General features: G+C 45.0%; 1 protein-coding gene across 4 annotated transcripts in view; it reads right to left on the bottom strand.

Moving 5' to 3' along the window:
- The window catches only part of LOC125023321 (regulator of G-protein signaling 6-like), a 40,133-nt gene that overhangs the window by 12,839 nt on the left and 4,498 nt on the right, over window positions 1–22,796 (bottom strand). For 3 of the 4 annotated variants that reach the window (XM_047610502.1, XM_047610503.1, XM_047610504.1), the window contains exon 3: window positions 809–908. In XM_047610502.1, the coding sequence (XP_047466458.1) occupies window positions 809–908 (100 nt within the window). Of the gene's footprint in view, window positions 1–808; window positions 909–4,766; window positions 4,853–22,796 lie in introns of those variants that run through there. The other variant, XM_047610505.1, reaches the window with a different exon arrangement.

Here is a 22,796-nt window from a genome sequence, read left to right as displayed (position 1 = left end):
AGTACATCCCACAGATACAGTTTGGAAATTGGAGGCGGGAACACCTTTTTTTTTTATTATTTATTCCTAATGTTTTCCCATTGTATTGTTACAAGATGTTGTTTACTACTCCTGTCAGTGGTTGTAATGTTGTGGCTGACCGGTGTACACTGAGGCTGCAATATATGAACGCGATAACAATCACCGAAGAAGCATGCGTTTGAAGCCGTGGGTCCAAGCTGTTAAAACACGTGTAAGTGCAAAAGTTCACAGGATTGTTTGCGTCTCTGCTCCTGGACAGCGCACAGAATCCCGGCCGCGTCTCAGCAGAGGCCGCGGAGAGAGATCGTAAGGCCACCCCGGGCCCAGGGGAGCCATGTGAGGGAGTGATTCAGAGACAGCCCCGGGGCCGAGAGAGAGCAACCCCCACCTTCAGCGCCCGGTGACTCATTTCATACACAAACATAAAGGAGTACAGTGCGTACACACAGAGGCACAGACACAGAAAAGGGAAGGAAGAAAGCAGCACACTGCAGCCTCAATGGCCGAGGCCTCGTCGGCAAGGACATCGTCTGCCCCCAAACGCAGCGGCAGCAGCAATTTACACAGGCCCAAAAGGTCACACTTGCATTACTGATTCCGACTTGTATGCTTTCGCCAAAGTCCCCTCGCAAACAGAACTCACACACACACTCATCATCAGCACATCAAATAAAATAATCCCTTATTACAGAGCGAACACACACCAGGAATGGCAGCATATGTAAACGCGAGTGTGGGGGAAAAAAAAAAAAAACACACATACATACTTTTACACACAGACACTAACCTGATACGACACTGGGGATCTTGGAGAGGAAGCTTTTCACTGTGCGGATGGCTACACCTCCCGCTTTCTCATCTTGTATTCGTGTAACGATGTCTTCAATCTGCGGGGAGGCCAGATGGAGGCTGGTCAGTGGCATATCATATTTCCTGCAGCAGCTATTCCATTAAAAGTAGTTATAGGAAGACAACAGCTTTTTTTTTTTTTAATAAGTATGACAGTGACAGGAGTTAATGTGGTAATAACAGTAATTCCCAGCAATTATATGTGATTAGAAATTATAAATACGATGATTAGGTTACAGCTGCGCTTGGGAAGAGCATAGTGTCTTAATATCATGGTGCTGACTTACACATTCAATCAGTCAGAGCTCTTGTGTGTCCTCCTGTATGTGCACTATTCCATCTTTTACTTCCATTTTGCAAAACAATACGTTTGGAAGTAAAAGAAGTATAAGAACGAGCTAAAAATTGCTGCTAAAGGATGACAGCTTCTTAACTCAATTTGAAAGTATTCCTTTTTTATGAAACAACCACTGGAGGGCAACAAAATTCATAATGTTCTAAACTATGGCAGCTTTAAATGAATCCAGATTTGATTCCAGAAACTGACAGGAGGGAATCCACTGCAGATCATTCTTGGTAAACTGCTTTGACAATCACTTAAAGTGACACCCTTAGGGATATTTCCATCTGTAAAGCTCGAACACTAAACACCAAAACGTGTTTGTGTTCGAGGTTCAGCAGAACTAAACAATTTGCTGACTTATTTGACTCGTACAGTGTCACACTGAGATGATTATAGGTTAGCAGTGACAAGGGCCCGGTTCAGAAGCTTTCACCTATTGAAAAAAAAGCTGTCACCGCTATTCCCAGAGGCAGAGATAAACATCACACCTCCGACGCAGCCAGAGCCCAAAACACATCACGCATCGGTCGCCTAAAATTAGGCCCGGCCCGAAACAGCTCGCCATGCAGCCGTTACTCAGGGGAGAAGTCACACAGCAAACGAAGTGAGCATCCAGTCACTCAAGGACATGGGCACACATGTACTGACTAAATAAGTCCATTTATAGACCTGCAAACATGTAATCATTTATCAAAATAACAATAATAAATCACTATTTGGTGCTTGATTGGTCATTTATACGGACAGGTAGTCAGGCCAGGTCATGTATTGAGTAGTGAATGCTCTGTTGCATGGTAGAGTCTTACTAGAAACCAATCGATCCTGAATTTTGCACAAAAATGCAAGTACATTCGCAGAGCAGTAGCCAGTAAGGTTATAATGCAGACTATTCAATTCTTTATGGATCCCTAAGCATACTCAGATATATACACACAGAAGCTGCTACACTGTGTAGCAGTAGAGAAGTCTTTTCTCTAGTTCTAGTACGATTCTCTTCTCTAGTTCGTGCCATTCTGATGTACTTCTGGACCATCTTTGGCCTGACTCTCTTTCTTACTTCCACCTCCGCTGTCCATTCATAATTTAACAGGGCATATCTGTAAGTGAACTCTGTCCGCTGTGGCAGACAGACAGCCTCTAAAATGCTGAATGAAGATATTTGCTAAAGACACCTGTTTATGCTTACTATTTTTAGCCACGCTAGCCTCTCTGGATGCAGAGTCAGCTGGGGTAATCATAGCTTTAGATCGGGGTGAAATACTTAAACAAAAGCTAGATGAAATGAAGTGAAATTTTGTGTCATCCTATATCACCCTACTGACTTTGAACCCCGATGTCCGCTTTGACACCATCATAGGATTTATAATGTATTTGTGGATCTGGGTTTAATGTTGTGACAGTCAGTGTGCTAATTAGCACCTTTTAGCTTGCTAACAAGTTACTCTTGATCTGTTGACGTTAGCTTTTAGTTCAAGGTTCAGTCTCTCTCAGCCACTAGTTTGCTATTTCATGTCATTATAATGCTAATGTCTGTCTTTTGCCAATAACACATAGGAACCGCAGCTTAGCATTAGCAATTTGATACATTAAAACAAATAGATACGCTAATGCATGTAACAAATGCTGCAGTTCCCAGGACGACCACTTGAGACAGGCACGAAAAGCGAGTTAATCTCCAATCCCCCAGCCCCACGCTAAAATGTCAAATTTTACAGCAGTAATCAAACACCTTTTTTCGTCTGTGTTGCTAATTTTATCCACTCATGACAGCTGTACAGTGTTGGATTTTATGTAACTCATATCAAGGTTTCAAGTTATACCATATTAAGGAAGTGACAGGTTGCCAGGGTTTCGAAGCTCACCTCAGCTCAGCTCACGCTCCGCCTCTTTGACCATTTTTGAATTTGCACTGTGGAATCAAACACTGCCAAGATTGTAACGGCCAGAGTCACTACACTGAGCTTCGAAACCCTGCAGGAAACCTATAGGTGACATCATGGAGGGTTTGGTCAATAGTACATGTATACTTACAAAATTATTAAATCTTTAATGTGCTGTTGGGTTTACCATGATGGGGCTAATCATCTGGGAGGATCTGATCTTTACATCCACCACAGTTTTAAAAATAGGTAAAGTGGAGAGAGCAGCACTCTACAACACATTTACTCAAACGCTATTAGCGTCCAAGGTATTCACCGTCCCTGGCAAAGCTTTAAATGGACGATTCATAAACATGCCCCATAAATCTGCACCGAAACACGACGCAGATGTATAGGGATTTAATCACGCACCTAATGCAGAGCAGAGAGATGGGAGCGAGCAACACAATTGCACGGAAAGACAATTACCAGTCTCTCACCATAAGCTTCAGAGAGTGTCTTGGCATGAATTATTGAATATCCACTATGGAGAATTACTGCTTCAAAACTCTGTTGATAAATCTTTCACAGGAGGGGCGGGGGGCGAGAGAGAGAGAAAGAGAGAGAAGCATTTGCCCTCTGTGTTGTGTACACAGCCTTGGTATTTTAGGTCTGCATTCGCCTCAGCGTTTTACATGAGGACAATCGGGGGGTACAACAGATTAACACTGTAAAACATTCCAATTTTCCCTTTGAAGAGCAGCCCTCCACGCAAAAACAACAGGGGGAGAAACGCTTTGAAATCAGCCTCCTCCAATCCACCTCTGAAGGACTCCTCAAATCCTCTAAGACACAACAACGCGCGGAGGATTAAGTCCTTTTGTTCTCATGAAATAATGGACCTTGGGCCTAGAACTGTGCCATACAGTGGAAAGCAGAACTCATTATCTCCTATAGGACGGCAACAGACGAGAAGTACTTAGCGCGGCTGCAGAAAAAGCACAACGTATCTCCTGGATGTACAAGCTAATGGTGTGGCAGCTTGGTGTGGAGGGTTTTTGAGAGCTGAACATTGCTGCTCGCATGCGATAACAGCACTTTCCCCCCCTCGCCACCGAAGCTCTATAAATGATTATCAGGGGAAACGCTGTCTTGTGTATCTTGTCACCTAAATGTATGTTTGCATTCTCGGCACACGTGTGTGCAGATGTGTGTTTGCGCGCGGTTGCCGTACGTCCACCTTATCTTGGGCCGGCACCATCTCCGCGTGTGGAACCTACAGATGGATAAAGGTTTAGGGATGAAGTGCCGCTAGAGGTGAAGCACAACCGCCAGACAAACCAAGGCCACCAGCTTATAAAACACATTTACTGCGCGTTAACAACAGGACCGGGCCGCCTCTACTTCTTGTAACGTGGTTTCGTAATTGGGACTTAATGAAGTCAGTTAAAACCGTCTAAATGGGAGCATCTGTGACATAAATAACCACTGCGTCAACGCGACACGTTGAACTCTGGTAGGCAGGCTGTAAGCGTGGAAGCATTCAATTCTCCTTCTAATTGAAAGCCTGTACCCATTTTTTTTCCCGAAAATGGTCCGAGATGAAGCTATTAAAAAACTGGCCCAGTCTACAGAAATGAGAGCTGTGCTGTTAAAAGATGGATCAGGCAGTAATAGAGCTATTAATGATTCACCAGTCATCTGCGGACTCAAGTCGTTGTTGAAAGACGTATCGGGGCTGTGAGGAGAGCGACGACGGAAGCCCAGGTGATGGACGACGAGACGAATCTCTGGCCTGGGGATGACATGGAGGTGGGAGGTGGATGACGATGAGATCGTGATGAGGCATGGAAAAGTTTTACAAAAAACTTGGAAAAACTGTGACGCATTTTGAGCATTTAGGATTCATTAGTGTTTGAAATACGCTCAGAACTAATATGTCAGTTTGTCATAAGTCTGCAATTAAAGAATAAGGCATTATGACAACGCAGTCACGTCGCAAATGCATTTAAGTTTATCAGGATCGTTTACATTGGGCACAATGCGAGAGCAGCTTTCCGGATTTGACCACTCAGTGGAAAAGCAACAGCAGACTGGTCATGTTCCTAATTTGACTAAAGAGAAACCTGCCCTCCATTTTTCTTCATCTGCTTGTTTTTACTGTGATCTGCAGGGACTATAACAGCCTTTGAAGATTATGAGAAAACCAAGTATCCAATTCCACGGAGACCTTTAAAATATTTCCCCATTTAGGCATTTAAAATAATCAATAGCTTTCAGGACACTCTACACTTTCTGGGGAAAAACTCGAATAGATCTCGGAAATAGTAATGTAATAAGTCGTAAATTATTATTTATTGTCCTGACTAAGTGCGAATGCTGCATATATTCATGGATGAGTCAAACATCGTGACTAATTCCTTCAAAATAACCCATCTTTTTCCATAACGGGGCGGCAAGCAGGTGGTTGAACGACTTACCAAACAGCCCTCACGATGCTGGATGTGAATCCTGGATGATGACTGATTGTTTTGGCTTTGGATACCAATGGAAGCGCTGTTTTGAAGCTGCTTCTTTGCCATTGCCTCAGAGTATTCCAGTTGTTTTGCTTTCTAATTTGCCTTGAGTCACTGGCTGTGTCAATTAGCTTCCAGATGAACTGGCTCGATTTGAACTAGTTTGTATATAAAAAGGCTTCATATACTCTCAGTTCATTCCTTCCCTCAAAGCATAACGAAATTGGTCTTTTTGTGTATTATTCGCTTTGCTGTCTGCTGTGGAGCACTCTCCAAATTTAAGCTGTGCTCCTTCACGGTGGTTGGCAGCAGCTGCACTGACCCAGCACAGGGTCATAGAACAGTAGACTTCACAAGGCTTTTTTCAAACAACTGTGTTGTCATAAAAACTGACTTTTGCAGTGCCTCCATTTCCAGACACTTGTGGGCCGGCATGGACACCGCTAGAATAGTAATCTGGCCTCAAGCCCTCCTCCTGCTCCCATAAAACTTGATAACTCCAACTTATGATATTTTGAAAGGATTTGTTTTGTTTTTTTTGTGACAAACTATTTTCTGAAGGTAAATATACGTATGAGGTATTATCTGGTTATGTAAGTGCCAATTTGCATACATTTCCAGGACATAAATCAGAACAGTGGATAAAGCCAAATTCTTTTCAGTTTCATGCTTCATTTCATTATGTTCACATGTGAGAGGCAAATGCACTACACAAATAAGAAAAGTCAAAAGGCAGATTTTCTTTTTTTTTTTTTTGGAAAGGAACTATTGTATATTTCAGAGTTTGTTGAAAAAAAAAAAAAAACTCCAGGATATTGATAGGAGTACATCTGTTAAAAACTGTATTATATTCGTTGGACAAGTCTAAAAGAAAACAAGCAAAAAGCCCAAAATCCCAAAATTGACCCATGCATCAAAATATAATGTTTCATCCAACATCTGGTGCTAAAAAACTAAACCAGCACGGAAGTTCCCAAAACAGCTCTTAAATGACCACTTGAATCTCTTTCCAAAAGCACACGAATCCCCACGGACCTCCATGCTCTATGGTTACTGGACCATGTTAAATGCCTAACTCCAGCAGAAATACACATTTGCAGCATCAACACAAATGGTAATGAATGATTTCCTCATTCATGACGACTCCACGGGGCTCAGTTTTTCTGTATAAATGACCTGTATCAAATATATTGATATTTTAATTGTGCAGTATTTATGAGCGATTTGAGTGAGCGGTCCGTAGCTTTCTCCTCAGGTGAATTATCCCAGTGATGGAAAGCTGGGTGAAGATGATTTGATTGGCCCGGCAGATCTTTGGCACGATCAGTTCCCGGGGTAGACTCCATTTCGAGTATTGTTCGTTGTTTGTCCTGTGAAGTATCTTCACTAATTGTTAAAAGTTTTGTTCAGTTGGTTTTGTTTGAATGAAGTGAGCGCACCGTGTAAACACGTAATGATAATTGCGTGCGATAATGCATAAATTTAAACTAAGTTCTCCAAAGTACACAAAGTTCTTGTCACGAGATACTTTTCTAAACGCCGCTTTGACCTCTGCGCCATACTGGGTGCATAATTAAATGAGTTCCAGCTGGTGTGTGGTGCCCTGGGGAACGAGGTGAGAATAAAGCCTGCTGGAGAGAGAGAAGACCCCCCCTTCCCTTCTATCTTCCGTCTCTCCTCCACAGCACTCATCACATCCAACTCTCTTAGCATGCCAAGTCATGATGAGGGAGCTGTGAGAGGCTTCTCTGCTGGATGTGACACAAGGGGGAGAGTCGCCTGACAAGGAGCTACACACAGACTGGAAAAGCCCTGCCAACCGAGCGTGATGGCTGGAAACTTGCACTGCGTTGGAGACGTGTGAAAGGATCGTATTTGGATGAGCTCCATCGCTGCTTGACGCACACCCATGCACAGTCATGTGTGTGTGTGTGTGTGTGTGTGTGTGTGACATGAGCGAAAACGCAAAGCTCTTGGCGGTCTTCCTCGTCAGAAACACCCAATCACCCCTGCTACGTCTAATATTGCATTTCGCCGAGGCATCGACAAAGTCCTGAAAGAGACATATTCAATGATCCGTTTCTTCTCTAAATTGCCATCTCCACAGGAACGCCCTGCAGGGAAAGCCTTTTCTTTCCCGCAATAAACAGCTGTTTTCCCATCAGCTTCTGCATCAAAAAAAAAAAAAAAAGCCTTTCACACACTAGTGGAGACATTTTTCCTTCTGCCAGTATCTTTCATATGTAATTCCTGCTATAATAACGAGCAACTGATTGTAAACAGAATTGATTTAATTAAGGAACGGAAAAAGGAACCCTGCCTATTGTTTGGTTAAACGACCTCCTCAGGTTTTTGTCAAGGTTGAGGCGTCACATTAAGAGCATTAGGGAGCAATCTGTGAACCGGTCAGTAAACTCTTTCATTGCAGTAATTGAGAACCTTTCACCGTTTACATCTGGCCCCGTAAAGCAGTTCCTACAATTTTCAGTTGCATTCTTTACACCGTTAAAGTGTTGGCATGTGGACTCATGCATAATGGTGATCCCATACAGGCAATTTGTTTTTCTCTCGAGTGTCACCGACACAATAGAGACTCCAATCCTGACAACGAGGCCCAGGGGTGCAAGAAGAAGAGTCCAATTAGCTGCTGATGCGAAGCTCCTCAGGGAAACATGCTGAGCTTCAGAAGTGTCCAACTGTGATGCAGCACTTTGCTGTGAACCCATAGGACCCATATGTTATGACAGGGAGTGTTGATGAAGAAGTTTGACACTTGTTTGGGCCAGTTTAGGATCCCTTATGGTAACTGGAGTGGGTGCGATGTGGAAATTTCGGAGATGGGACACATGTGTGTGTGTGTGTCGGCTCAGATTCCAAATCTCCATGGCAACACTGGTGGCAATAGGAGCTGAGCAATTAAAAGTTTGTCAAGTTGAGCTCCAGTGTTGGGAGACACGCCAGCCTGACTAAATTACAATTACAGATCAGGCTCTTTGGACGGGACAGATAATCTTGTTGTCAGTGTTTTCAGACTAAAAAAAATGGGGGAAAGAAAAGAGGAATTAACAAGATCCTTTATTCTCTTCCTTATCAAATGAGCTTCTTCTTGTGAGCAAAATGCAAAAAGAATCAGCGCCAGCAGCTAAGACTCGGGAGAGCATAAGCCTGCCCACAAACCACAGTGACTCATCAGGTCACCTTTCTGTTGATGAGACTCAAGGAGGACAGAAAAAGATCATCTCCCCTCTTGTAAACGTCTGTTGTTGGATACTCGACGGGTTGCTAAGGGCTTGAGTGCAGGGGAAACAGGAGTCCGCTGCTCCTCTGAACAGACAGTCCACTCTAAAACAAAGTGCCATGCTCAGATACGGCGGGCCACTTTTAGAAGAGACGGCCTGAAATGAAGGGCTTCGGCACATTCGAGGGGCTGCTTTTACGGGCTCGGTTTTACTCCGCCGTGTGTTAGTCCGTAACTGCACTTGTTACACTATGTGTCAAAAAATGGGCCACAGGCGCAGCAGACGGCCACGAAAGGTCACTCTCTCCGATGGGAGAGAATCACATTACCTGCGATCCACTCCTATGCACGGTTTACCTTAGAGATCATTTACTAACAGTGATTTGTATGCAGAGATGTGACTTTCAGTGCAAACACCCCGCACACCACCTGCATTCCTGAGTGCCTGTGGGACCCTGTGCAGGCTTGGACTCTAACAAGGTTCAGTGTCCTTGTAGCTACTAGCCTGTAATTAGAAAAGCAACAGAAGGATTTGTGTAACGAAAAATATTGGATGAGGTGGGATGTGAAAAATTTATACTTCTTGATCCGTCATTTTTGTCCCAATCACAGGAAAGCCTCACTTTCCCATCACTGGTAAAATGTGAAAGAGGAAATGACCATGGTCTGAGAGGGAGTGGATAACGCTAAACCATTCTGAGGATGCTCACTGTTTGATTGCACTGCCAAAAGTATTCGCTTATCTGCCTTTACACGCATATGCACTTAAGTGACATCCCCTTCTTAATCCATAGACTTAAGCATGACATCGACCCACCCTTTGCGGCTATAAGTCGCTTCAAGTCTTCTGGGAAGGTTTTCGACATGGTTTAGGAGTGTGTTTATGGGAATTTTTGAGCATTCTTCCAGAAGTACGTTTGTGAGGTCAGACACTGGTGTTGGACAAGAAGAGGTGATTCATAGTCTTCACTCTAATTCATCCCAAAGGTGTTCGATCAGTTTGAGGTCGGGACTCTGTGTAGGCCAGTCAATTCTTATTCAACCACGTCTCTATGAATCTTGCTTTCATGTTGGAACAGGAAGGGGCTGTCCCCAAACTCCCCAAACAAAGTTGGGAGCATGGAATTGTCCAAAATATTTTGGTATGCTGAAGCATTCAGAGTTCATTTCACTGGAACTAAGGGGCCAAGTCCTGCTCCTGAAAAACAACCCCACACCATAATTCCCCCCTGCACCAAACTTCACACTTGGCACAGTGCAGTCAGACAAGTACCGTTCTCCTGGCAACCGCCAAACCCAGATTGGTCGATCAGATTGCCAGATGGAGAACCGTGATTCGTCACTCCAGAGACATCTCCAGTGGCCAGTGCTTTACACCACTGCAGTGCACTTGGTGATGTGTGGCTTGGATGCAGTTGCTGGGCCATGGAAATCCATTCCATGTAGCTCTTTTATGTACTGTTCTTGAATTAATCTGAAGGCCACATGAAGTTTGGAGGTCTGTAGTGATTGAATCTGCCGAAAGTTGGGGACATCTGCCCACTATGCGCCTCAGCATCCACTGAGTCATTTTACGTGGGATGCCGCTTCATGGCTGAGTTGCCCTCGTTCCCAATCACTTCCACTTTGTTATAATACTACTGACAGTTGACTGTGCAATATTTAGTAGCGAGGAAATTTCATGACTGGATTGGCTGCACAGGTGGCATCCTATCACAGTACCACCCCAGATTTCACTGAGCTCCTGAGAGTGGCCCAATCTTTCACAAATGTTTGCACGTCTAGGCGCTTGATTTTCTACACCTGTGGCCAGGGAAGTGACTGGAACACCCAAATTCATTTATTTGGGTGGGTGAGTGAATACGTTTTGTGTGATTCTGTACAGGAGCTCAGTAGCTCAAGGAAGCTGCTCTCCCTCACTGCTGCTGTGTGTGTGAGAGCGCCGATATTGAATTTAAGTTCAGTTTGAATCTTTGTCACTTTCTCCATCAATACGTCTTCATCTCCACTTCGTATCTGGGGCACCAGCTAATCGTGCGATAGTATCTGCGGGAAATTGGTTTGAGGCGGCAAAACCTCAGGACCATCTGTCTATCTTTGATGTCGGCGCCGTCCCCTGACACGCCACTCCTGCCGGTCCCCATTCCTCGAGGCCCGGTGGTAATTGGGTTACAGAGGCGGAGGAGACGGGTGGCGCAGTCAAGCCTGGGTTTGCCCCGTCCCTCGCTGGGCCCACAAGTCTGCTCTTGATGCCTGAGACACAGGAGAGGAACTCTCTCACTGCAGACTTTACTCCTCAGGAGAGGAAAGGAGAGGAGGCTCATCCTTGCTTTTGATATTTACTCTTTTTTATTTCTCGAAGCTGGCAATTCACAAGTTTTCCTGTCAGCTTAGTTTTGATCTAAAGAAACCTCGTCTCTGTCATAATTCTGCAACTCCACCTGCACGCAGCTCCTCGTCCCCCGTGGAACAGCCTTATGTTTCAATCCACCGCATGTTTCATAGCCGGGCTCGAAATCATCCTCGGCATCTCGTCTCTCTGTTCTCCAGACGCTACTGTGCTCACATTCAGTGTGTGAAGAGAGGCCCTTGACCTTTAAAGACGCATGGATTTCCTGTCACGACAACCAGCACAGGAGAGGATTTTTACGGCTCCACGGTGTTTCATTAAACCCCCCCACACCGCCCCCTCGCCACCTCTTTTCTAAACTGTGCTACAACTGTCATCCACATGCACACACGCACACAAACACACATTGCTGTTACTGCAGACCTGATGTCACCGTTACCTGTGCTGGCTCTCGCCGCCAGTGTGAGAATTTTTGACAGGCTTTCAGGGCAAAGTTGGTTACTGTGACAACAGAGCGACTAAGTGAAAAGGCCTGTTAAGAGAGATGGAGGGGGGGAAATGCACCTCCAGGGGGAAATGCACCTCCGGGTTCTGCTCAGATCCTCAGACACTCACAGTATTCACATTCAGCTGTAACCAACATTAGCATCGCTTCACATCTGTTGAGGAGCTATGAAGATATCTCCATCCCCTCTGGATGACATATCTACAGTGCTGCCAATAAAGCCTTGTTACCTCCAACTCTCAGGTACGGGTAATGAAACTGGAGCAGCTGGGCTCACATGTGGCGGTAAAATCTCATCTCCCAGTGCCATGGGGCAGCAGGCAGCGAAACACACTTGCGATGTTCTTTCCTGTGATCAGACCCTGAGGGGAGGACTCCTCTCCCTGACCTGCAGAGGACACGGCCAAAGCTCACTCTCGCCCTCCGCTCATCCAATTGAAACACTCTTATCGACTTTAAATGAAACCGTGCGAGGCCCGAGGTGGCCGGGGGAAAGCTCCGACGATTACATCACAGGCACAACAAAGCAAAACAAAAAAACAAAATGTGTGCGCCCGATAACAGGTCACAGAGCTGTGGAGCCGTAAACGCTGATTGTCTCAGCGATAGGATCAATAGACAGTGAAGCGTTAACGCTACACAAGATGCGTTTTATGCCATCAAATCCTTACTTACCACTGATTGATTAGCCCTAATGTCAACGGCCTGCCGTCTTTGCTGCCTAATGCATCGCTGGGCAGCAACCAAATTTGCTCATAAATCTTTTATTCTTCCTCCTCAGGGGAGCCAAAAAATGAGCCATCTATTATGTCTGCAAAAGCTAGAATTTGCAGCGCCCCTTGAATTATTGAGTAGGCTTCCTAGAAGGGGACCGGCAACGCTTTGTGATCCAATATCCTTTCAATGTATTTCAAAATAAGGTGAAGTGTATTTTTTCCCCCCCCTTCTGTGTTCTGTCTCCAGCTGTGTTCTATCTCTGTGTGACAGCAGGCCGCAATGTAGCATGGGACTGTGAAGCCGGTTTGCTCAGCCACACCTGCTTTTGTAGGGTTTTGCATATCAGAACCGCCTTATTATCTCCTCCACAATGGCAACGTTTGAAAGCACTCCCTGACCATGGCTTAGGATAGTCCTATTATAACCCATGAATAAAATCTCACGTAGAAAACGTAACGTAGGGTGACCAGATTTGAGTTTGTGGAAAGGAGGACGCTTCAGCATGGGGGGAGACGCACACAGAGAAACACAACGCAAATTCATGTAAACATGTCTCGAGGCTCTAGTAGAACAAAATCCCAGACAAGTTCGAAACAGTTTGATACATTTTTAGGTCTCAAAAAGGAGGACATGTCTGGGAAAAAGAGGACGTCTGGTCACCCTGGAAAATGGGAAAAAAATAAATATGACTTCTTTATCTAGAAAGAGAAAAAAAGGGGGAAATATCACGTCTCACATTACGTCTCACCGCAGCAGCGCCGAAGCAGATTTACAAAAATGCCGGACGCTGATGACCATGTATAACTCGACAGGGCATTAAACATTGCTTACGAAAAAGGCCACAACCTATTTTAAGATCTGCTGTTCAGCATTCCTCCTGCAAGTGCATTAATAATGACGGCTTTTATTTATTTTATTTTTTTTTTTTTCACTCAGGTTGAATGTTACACTTAAGCTCAAGGAGATCACGGTTTGGCTAACAGCATTATTTGGGAAGTGGAGGAGGATTAAGATTATCACAGTGTGACCGAAAAACTTTTATGCACCCAGTCCCGTCTGAGAGTCACTGTGATTTTAAGCCAGACAGTTTAACAGGGTGGTCGGCTGTTAGGACAGACACACATGACTAATGTACAGTAGGACTGTGTTACAGTAGTGGGATTACGACTTTTTATTTTAACAAACAGTAAGATGATCTCAGTAATGTGTTGGGTGTGGAATTTTTTTTTTTTTTTTTGACAAAGTTGGATTGTTGTTTAGTCATATGGCGTCATTAATTTCTAAAACCAGTAAGTGAGCTGATCAGAGCATCATTCGTTGCACCTTTCGCCGCAATATGCAAACCCAAAACAGCACTTTGTTTTGGAAACTTACACGCTCATAAATGTGCATTTGCTGCTTTCTCCAAGCGTGGGAATAATCGCGTTAGCGTCTTCTCGTGATACCATCATTACCGCCTCTGTCTCTCCAGCCCGAGTCCGATCGATTCTGAGGATTATTACAATCTTAAAAGCTTCGGCGCTCCTTTCCTACTTTCTTTCCTGATAATGAAGACCAATTTCCACCAAAAGCAAATCCACTGGTGTCACTTTAAGGTTTCGATGCATCGGAGTGTCTGAACGAATTAAGCTCATGTTGCCTGACACATCTAAACAGCTTGCTGAGAAGGAAGGCGGGATCAATATTGATTTCTCACTCCGGTGGAGGATCAAGGATTCCCTGGTTTAGGGGATCTCATGTATGTGCACATGGAAGCAATAATTCAAAATGAATGCCGTGCGAAATGCTGACAGAACGCGACCTCGGACCAAAGTTTATGAAAGAGCAGGTTCGACCTCCATCTGGGTTCCAAGATCCAGGTTCAGCATTTTTCCTTTGCCTTGCTCAGGTATTTTTTTATTTTTTTTCCTCTCACTCAGTCTGAAGAAAGTAATCACAGCTTTGTTATGGATTTTGCCTCTAACGTATGAGTTATTGACAGAACAATTGCAGTGGAAATGGGAGTTGGCACGCGGCAAGGTCTCCCACAAGGACATTTCAGTTATTTTCCAGCTGAAAGTGAAGAAAGAGGAAAATTTGCCACTGATTATCCGACTCACTCACATGATGGGAACTAGTGCGGCAGCCCTAACGTCACAAGTTGTGATTGAAATGCTCCCGTGTTGCAGAGAATATCATTTTCGTCAGATGGTTTGTTTAGGCCTTTATGAGTGCATTGGACAAACGTTGGCGTTTCAGTCATTCGTCTGATTAATTTTTAAATGTAGGGGGAACTGTAGCGACTGTGTACGGCTTAGCGGACAGTTCCCAAGAGACAAAGTTACTGTCACTGGGTAAAGGAGAAGTGAACCAAAGTGGTGGAGCAGGTCCAGATGATCTGGTCTCTCCTCCGAGCCATGTTTAGTCAGACTAGCCGACCGGGGTGATTAGCATTCGGGGCGTGGGTGACTCATCCCTGCTTCAGCCTCAGCTCAGAGACAATTACAGAGAGTCACAGCACTCCGGCAAGAGACACTCCATCATTACCTACAACAGCACACAGATGATACTCTGCCTGTGTGTCTCTCTGTCTCACTCATCTAAAAAACACACCTTTTTTTTATTTATTTTTTTCATTTTGAGCTCATTTCTCCAAACAGTTTTTCTATAAACAATAGGAATGGGAGTGTAGGCAGATGGCGCGGCAATTACGGCGCATTTGTAAGTTTGCTCAAAGTGCCGCTGATCAGCGTTTCTCGTAGACAGTCTCCAGCGTGTGACAAGCTGTACTTACTATGCTCTTTGTCAGAAGCAATTAAGAACGTGTGCACGTTGTGCGTGAAGAGGAACGAGATCCTTTTGTTCCTCCTCATTCTCTGAGAGTTTCTTTTGAGCGACGAGCCGTCTAATGAGCGAGGTATTCGCATATCAAACATCTTGTAATCGTGGACGTGGCGCGCATCAGTTTTTTCATCGAGGACATCGTCATCAGTGGCCGCTCCGCCAGCGCGAAGACAAAGTGTGGCACCACCACAAAGGCCGTCAGCGGTGACACAACACTCCCTTTTCCTTGATTGGAACTGAAGTCGGAGTGAAAATGGGACAAGGGGAGGCGAGGAGGCTTTTCTAGACATGGTCTCTGGAGGTTCGAGCAAGTCTGAGTTAAAGCTGCAGAAGGAGGTTGTTAAAAAAGAGGGAGAGCGGAACATCTAGAAGAAGCGGGGGTGAGATTAATTTGGCCGCGGTCGAAAACTTTTTCACTCGTGATAAATGTGGAAACTCTGCGCTGCAGATCGCCGCCTCTGAGCGTGTGACTGTTGCGTTTTAATGTTCACTTAAAGCTGTTATTTTGCAGGACAAATGAACCATCTGCCCTTGTATCCATATTACTCCGTCTAACTATTAAATTTTCATCAGGCCGATTGAGCAAAAGCAGACTTGCGGCTAATTCTGAGCATGTTGAAGTGATTTGGTTAGTCGCTTTAATGACCCGTCCTCATCAGCCTGGGATGCTACTGCACCCTTGAAAACAAGATCAATTCACAAAGTCAATCTGTCTCTTAATGACACTGCTTGAACAAAAAGAGAGGACGAGGAAGCATGATACAATTGGAAAGTAAACTTCCTGGAAAAAATTTTCAGATGGTTTTGAAGGAAATTGTCAGAACATGGATTAAATGACTTTTAGTTTCAAATTTAGTAGCTTAATCCAAACAGAACCTGTCACCTGTCGGGACTCTTCCTGCCTCAGTAGCCACGTTTACATGAAGACTTTTATCTCATCCTGATTGAAGGTTTCAGGTTTCTTCTACTTTTAATCAGCACAGCCATTTTACAGACATGTGACATCTTATATCTGATCTTACATTTTTTCCGCTGTCTAAGCGAGTTGTTATTAAAAGCAAGCTGAGGCCGAAGACCAGTTGAGGAACCATCAGACAGAGCCTGAGAAAGAACGGAGCCTGACTTCGTTCCGATTCACCGTTTACATGACTGTCGATCGGTTTGGGAAAAGGCATATTCTGCCCCTATTCTACCGAATGAAATTTAATTCGGTTTGGGTCTGTTTATTCTGATTGAGATGTTCATATGGAGCATATTCATTCGGTTTGTGCTTCTAAACCGATTGTAAGCGGTTTATTTGGCTCCATGTAAACCCACCTATGCTCTCTTAAATTTTCATTGTGGAAGGAGCTTGGCTCAGTCTGTCCGCGAGTGACTTTTTACTTTTACATGAGTGTGTCCAGAAGTGTCCAGCTTGATGTCCTGCTTCTCAGACTGAGCTCACGAAGTGTGCTCTCTACCTCAAGAGGACATGGGAAGGACATAATACTCAAATCTGGTTAGGAATCCCCTTGACCCATCAGCATGTTGGATCTGCGACTGAGTACATCAGTTACCAAAGTAGGTAAATCGAGAGCTTTGAAATATCCTCTCTAATGTTCATATCCCTTGCATCTGAACACTCCAGCAAATATTTTCACACTAACAAAGCCATCTGGAATGAGAGAAACGTGGACCAACTTATTAGGAGCTCTGTGCGATAGTTTGTAGCTCCTCCTAGCTTCACTGCTAATCCTGCCTCTTCCTGTTTCCTCATCTAAATGACGACTCCAGACCCCTGGCACCTGCTCATGAGGAGTTATTATCTATCTATTATCTATCTATTATTCATTTTAATCACTTTCAGTTTCATCTCTTAATCCCTTCCTGGCGTTATTATCTGGCATTATCATCTTTACTGCCTTTGTCATGAAAACCGTGTGGGACTTCAATCCTTTTTTTTTTTTTTTTTTGCTAATTTAGTGTGTCAGCAGTACCGCGGGGTTACAGTTTGCCCAGCGAGTTATTGCTGTCAAACGTGTCACATTGTCACCCCAAGGCACCGAGGACCAGCAGCTTTTAACGCACTAATGTCACATCTGCTTCCCGCAGCCCACTGGCATTTACCGTACACGATGACACTAGAGCTTATTCCTCATCATCAGAAACAGTTTTGCTGGGCTCCGGCTTCCGCGCTGATGCTATTACACATCAACTCAGACAGTTAAATGTAATTTTCTAAGCATTTCGAGCATTCTTACATGCCCTGTCTGAGTGCAGTGGGCTTGTCCAGTGTCCTGCAGAGACGCTAAGATTATCCAGGCTACAGCAGTTGATGTATAAGGCATGCTCCGGCTCTTCTTCGATTCCAAGCAGCCTTTTGAGTCCGCGTTAAGTGGGAGGCTCAGGGGGATTTGGAGCACATTGAGAAGTGGGACGCGGCGTTGCCAGCCGACCCCCCACCCCCCCATCTGACTCCACATTAACGTCACCCTGTGCATGCGTACGCAGCTTTACGCTTCTTCACTCCCAATAAAAAGCACAACACCACTGGCTGCATTATTAAATGCGCCTCTTTGAGAACACGTCGTTACCGATGTGCAAACAGATTGGGAGAGGTACTGGCGCGGGGAGGACGCTCATCGCTGCAGAAAAGCCTTTCATATCAGTCACAGCGATTCTCGGTGGATGAGGTGCATAATCCTGTCAACACAGCGAGCTGGCTGCCAAAACACTGTAAAATATTATCCAGTTATTTTTATTTATTTACTTTTTTTTCAGTGGACTTCCAGGATTTTTATACGTCGGCCCTTTTGCTTTACTGGAAAGAAGAGACGGGCCGACACATTAAACAGAGTTGGTTATATAAGAGATAGAGCTTGCACTGTTACTGTTGTTTTATCTTATTGACCCAACTAGGAAAGCAACCCACACTGGCACTTAGCATACAGGCAGAGAAGCTTCAACATGACCCTGATAGTTCAGCCCATACCAGCGCCTCAGATAAAGCCTCCCATGGTGCAAGTGGAGACGGTGTTAAAATGGTCATACATGATAAAGCACTGGGCAAACTCATCCCTGCAGCCGCAGAGGTGATATCCAGAGCGACCGGACTATCTGAAGTGCACACAGGAAGAGCAAATAGGGGCCCATAGACACCTCAGATGAAGGTTGGTCTTTAAAAAGGAGAGATATACCCTTCGTGGGCCCCAGGAGCACTTAACAGAGACAAGAGTGTGTGACTCATGGGCGGCAGCAGGAAGACAGGCAGCTGAGCTTACTTCTGACCAGCATAACTAGAGTGCTTTAGTCCTCGTGGCCCTTCAAACCCAGCCATCTGTCAGTCCCTGCCGGAGCTGGTGAATCAACGGTGCGAAAAGTTCCCATTTACAGTAATTTAATCTTCTACGCCTGTCCAGGGAGAGTTAAAGACCAACCGGTAGTGTGATTGCTATGATTATGCATATCCCCTATCGCTGATGCTGGTAGGAGCGGAGGGAACTCTCACTGTGTCGTGTCTGGGACTCGTCTCAAACTGACTGACAGTCAGTGATGTGAGTGGTGCAGGAAGGGTCAAGGTTGGCAGTGATTTGTTCTTCCCCTGTCACTCAAGATATTTTACAGTCACAATTAACCGATCTGAATGTGAGATGACTAGTGTTGGTCGCCCCATAGTACTTAAAATCGGAGCAAACATTCAGTATCCAAATGACTCAAGGCCGCGGAACAGCAGACCGTGAGTCGGCCATTCGTCAGTGATAGCTCCCGTGACGCTGGTCTGCCCCACACTATCGGCACTGGTAGTGGTTGGCAAAACGAATAAATGAACTGTAAACCAGGTCATCAATATGGCCAATCCACATAGAAGCGAAGTTAAGGCCATGTCACAGTTCTGAAATGACGGTTCAGTGTGTCCATACCTCTAGAAAGCTATTGAGATGTATCATTCTCAGCTTGGTTCTTTAAACTTGTTGTCTCGCCTTCTCCAGATTTAGAAGCACATTAAAATGTAATTAAAATGCATAAAAACGCCAAGTGACCATAAAAACAGTGTGGAGTATAAATATGCGTGAGGTCTCAGGGGACCAGATATTTTTCTGCGGATAGAACGCTTGAGAAGGGTTTCAATTATTCATTAGATGGGAGCAGAAGAGACGAGGAAAACAAGCAACGTTTTGCCCAAAAGGGGTTTTTAAAAAAAGGCAACTGGACTTGTAGAGTTCTGAGCAGACGTTTCGTCGCTCACCCAAGGAGCTTCTTCAGCAACACTTTGGAAGACAAAAAGAAAAGTGGAGAGGTAAGAAAAAGACACCTAGTTGTGATATTTTAAAGTAACCGTGAAATGGCTAATCGAGTGCTTTTTGTATCCACATATTTACCGTATTTCCTCTAATAGTGGCCGGTATTCAATTAATAGCCGGGTCTCCTATAATGGCTGGGTGCATGGTTTACACGAACAAACAGAGGCTGCGCGCTAGTCAGCCAATTATAGGTGTAGTAACTAGGTGCCACAGATGGCAGTAGTTACATTTGATGTGCCACATGAACCCAGGCTTTTTCCACGAAACACTGTCAAACAACAGAGCTTTAGCAGCATGGCGCAAAGGAGAAAACTTGAACTTCAGTTTCAAGTTTTTGAAATATGCATATACCTTATGGCCATTTAAGCTGCGGTAAAATTTTCCTGTGTGTACAGTACTGTTTAAAGAACTGTGTGTCAGTTATTTGTTCGTCCATTCTGACCACCCGTGCTTAACCATTTATTAATCCTGCCCAGCTGTAGTTGCGTGTACAGTGTACCAGCTGAAGAGAAACAAAACAAAACAAAAAAAATTAGACTAAGTAAAACTTTGAGTACTGGTATGAAACCAAAGGAATTAGAAATAAAAGCCTCCCTCTAATAAAAGCCTGACTCCAATAATGGCTGAGTGTTCTGGGCGGCTTAGTAAATGAAGGCCTGACTACTATTAGAGGAAATACAGTATGTGTTTCTTGTATAAAACACAACTAAGGAGGCCACACCCCTCTCAAAAATCCCAGTCGGTCTCTGATTGGTCAGTGGCCTCATCAAGCACGTCCATACATGTTTTATCTGGAGGGACGGGAAAATTCAAGAATGAATTTCATTGGATGTTTAATCCATTAAATCCTCCCTCATTTACATACCTGCAAGATAAAGATTTTCGTCAGTGTTTTGCCAGATACTGGGATATGGGCTGAGGTATAGGAGATCATGTAAGATTGATTTTGATTTTTAGTGCGTACTTTAATGAGAGGTTGATAAGCATGCGACCGAGATGGGTTTGCATACTGCATCTAGCAGCAACTGTGCCTTCTAAGGGACACACTACCAAAAATAAAAGAGACAGCTGCCACAGCCAGAGGACCTCTATAGTCAGAAAGGTTCATCTTCAGATGGCCACACACGTCTCTACTAAATATTATCCATCCAGTAACGGAAATATTTCTTTCTGAGCCAAATCGTTAGACTGACCAAGCCTCACACAGGTTCTTGAGATGGTAGATATTCTGTGCAGATCTATGAAACGTACGTAGCTTTTGTTGTACTACACCACTGCAACACAAAAAGTTAGTGTACTGAGCTAGAAAATAACTTGTGGACCACAGTGTACTATCTGTTAATGGACGCACACCCAGAGGCCACAGGCACCAAGTAGTGGCTTTAAACTTCCTGCCATGGTTCATTAGGCTACTAATATTCTCCCTCTAATGGCTACTAAAACCCATCTGGATGAAAGTTTTTGCGGGACTGCACCACACATACTAAAGCTGTAAAACTCGCCTTCAGGTGTGAGATGATTGCCAAGGATTATCTAACCCAACATTTAATAGCCTGATTAAAAGAACGAGAGGATGCAGCAGAAATCCTTAAACTCTCCCTCTGCAGGGGCAAGCGTTCTCCAGGGCTTCCTCAACAATTAGCTCTATGTGTCAAAAGCCAGGCAGCATCACAGCTTGGAAGATTTTTTTTTTTTTTTTGCCCCAAAGTCACAGAGGGGGAAGACACACACACACACACATCCACTTAGAGACGAGAAATCTTAGCTATGAATAGTTTGCGAGCTTTACCCCGTCGAAGCAGTAAGTACCCACTCTCTTCAGCTTAATTGCGTTTCCCAGCACAGCAGTGCCTCTCGTCGTGGCTGGAGATTCTTTTTTGTGCGTCTCTTGGTGCCGCTCCTATTCATCTACTCACCATATTCTAGTCTGCTAAGCGTGGAAAACAGAGAATAGGGGGGAAAAAACACAACACGAGGGGCGGGTGGAGAGCATTAAGCCACCATGAAGGGTGTGTGCAGTCCGTAAAGAAGAATCTCTCTCTGCGAGTTTCCTCGAGGCAACAAGACGTCCTGCAGTTATCGGATTGTTTTGCTTCACTTCCTTTTTTTGTTTTTTCGTGGGAGGAAAGAGACGGAGCGAGATAGCGCCGCGGCACCTACACCGCACGGACAGAGACAACCTCCTCCTCTCCCCGAGCACTCAGCCTCTCTAATGGCTAAATACATCACATTCACCTTTTGTCTAACTGCCTACACGGTTAACGTAATACTTTTTTTTTTTTTTGCAGCAGCAGATGTGGCAGCAAAGGAAGTTTAACCCTCTCCTTCTATACATTTATTCCCCCTCTAAACACTTCTACACTCCAAGGCGCTGATGTTTCCCAGCTGACGAGGGCTCAAGCCTTCGGGAGGAAGCTGCCAGCATTTTCCCAGGCGGCAGAACATATTGGCGGCCATCTGCCTCTCCGCAAAGCTGGGCCTTCACAATGCGCCAGTCTGCCTACCCACCGAGACCAGAGGCGGCGGGCGCTCAGCCCCGGCACCTCTCATCTATCAGTCAGACTAGGCAAGGTGTAGAAAACAAACAGCTGGCCGGACTCAACGAAGCAGGCGACAACGACCGCGGCCCAATCACGCTTCCCTCTGATGTGACTTTCGATCGCGTGGCCCGCGTTCTTCGGCTCTCCCCCTCAAAAGCGTCGGATCAAAAAAATCCCACTTTCGAGGCAGGAAGGGCGGAAAAATCCTGTCACTCTCGGGATCGTCTGTCTGTTGTCAGCGCGTATGACTAAAACGTGAAATGACGAATGTTCCCCCGGGCGGCGTTCTGACAAGCAAAAACTAGCCTCTTAAACGCGCTGCCTCCAGGCGTGTGTAGCATTACGCAATGAGGCTGCACTGTGAAATCCATGACAATGCCCGGCGCTGCGTGCGACTACAGCATGTTCTCCTCTGCAGCCTGACAGCTTCTTAGAATACGTGGAGGATGTGTGCAGTGAATGCATAAACAACTCATCTATTACCATGCGGGATAAGCCCGCAAACAGATACCTTGGACAGCTGTGTGGCACCTGTCGTGAGTTCCAGACTCCAGGAAAGGGAAGCAGACTGTCTAAAAGTAGTCGTAGCTCAGTGGTATGATTATTGATTGTCATTCCCGGTAGATACTTTGACAGGAAACGCCACCGCTGCTGTCCTAACAGGTCCAGTACATACAGTAGGCCAGTGAACTGTTGCTGGCAATGCATTTCCTTGACCCTTCATCCTGCCAACTGCTGACGCGTGATGCTCTCTT

This window comes from Mugil cephalus, chromosome 17, assembly GCF_022458985.1.
Source record: "Mugil cephalus isolate CIBA_MC_2020 chromosome 17, CIBA_Mcephalus_1.1, whole genome shotgun sequence".
Taxonomy (NCBI): domain Eukaryota; kingdom Metazoa; phylum Chordata; class Actinopteri; order Mugiliformes; family Mugilidae; genus Mugil; species Mugil cephalus.
The sequence above is the reverse complement of the archived record's forward strand: the minus strand, read 5'-3'. Positions and strand labels throughout refer to the sequence as shown.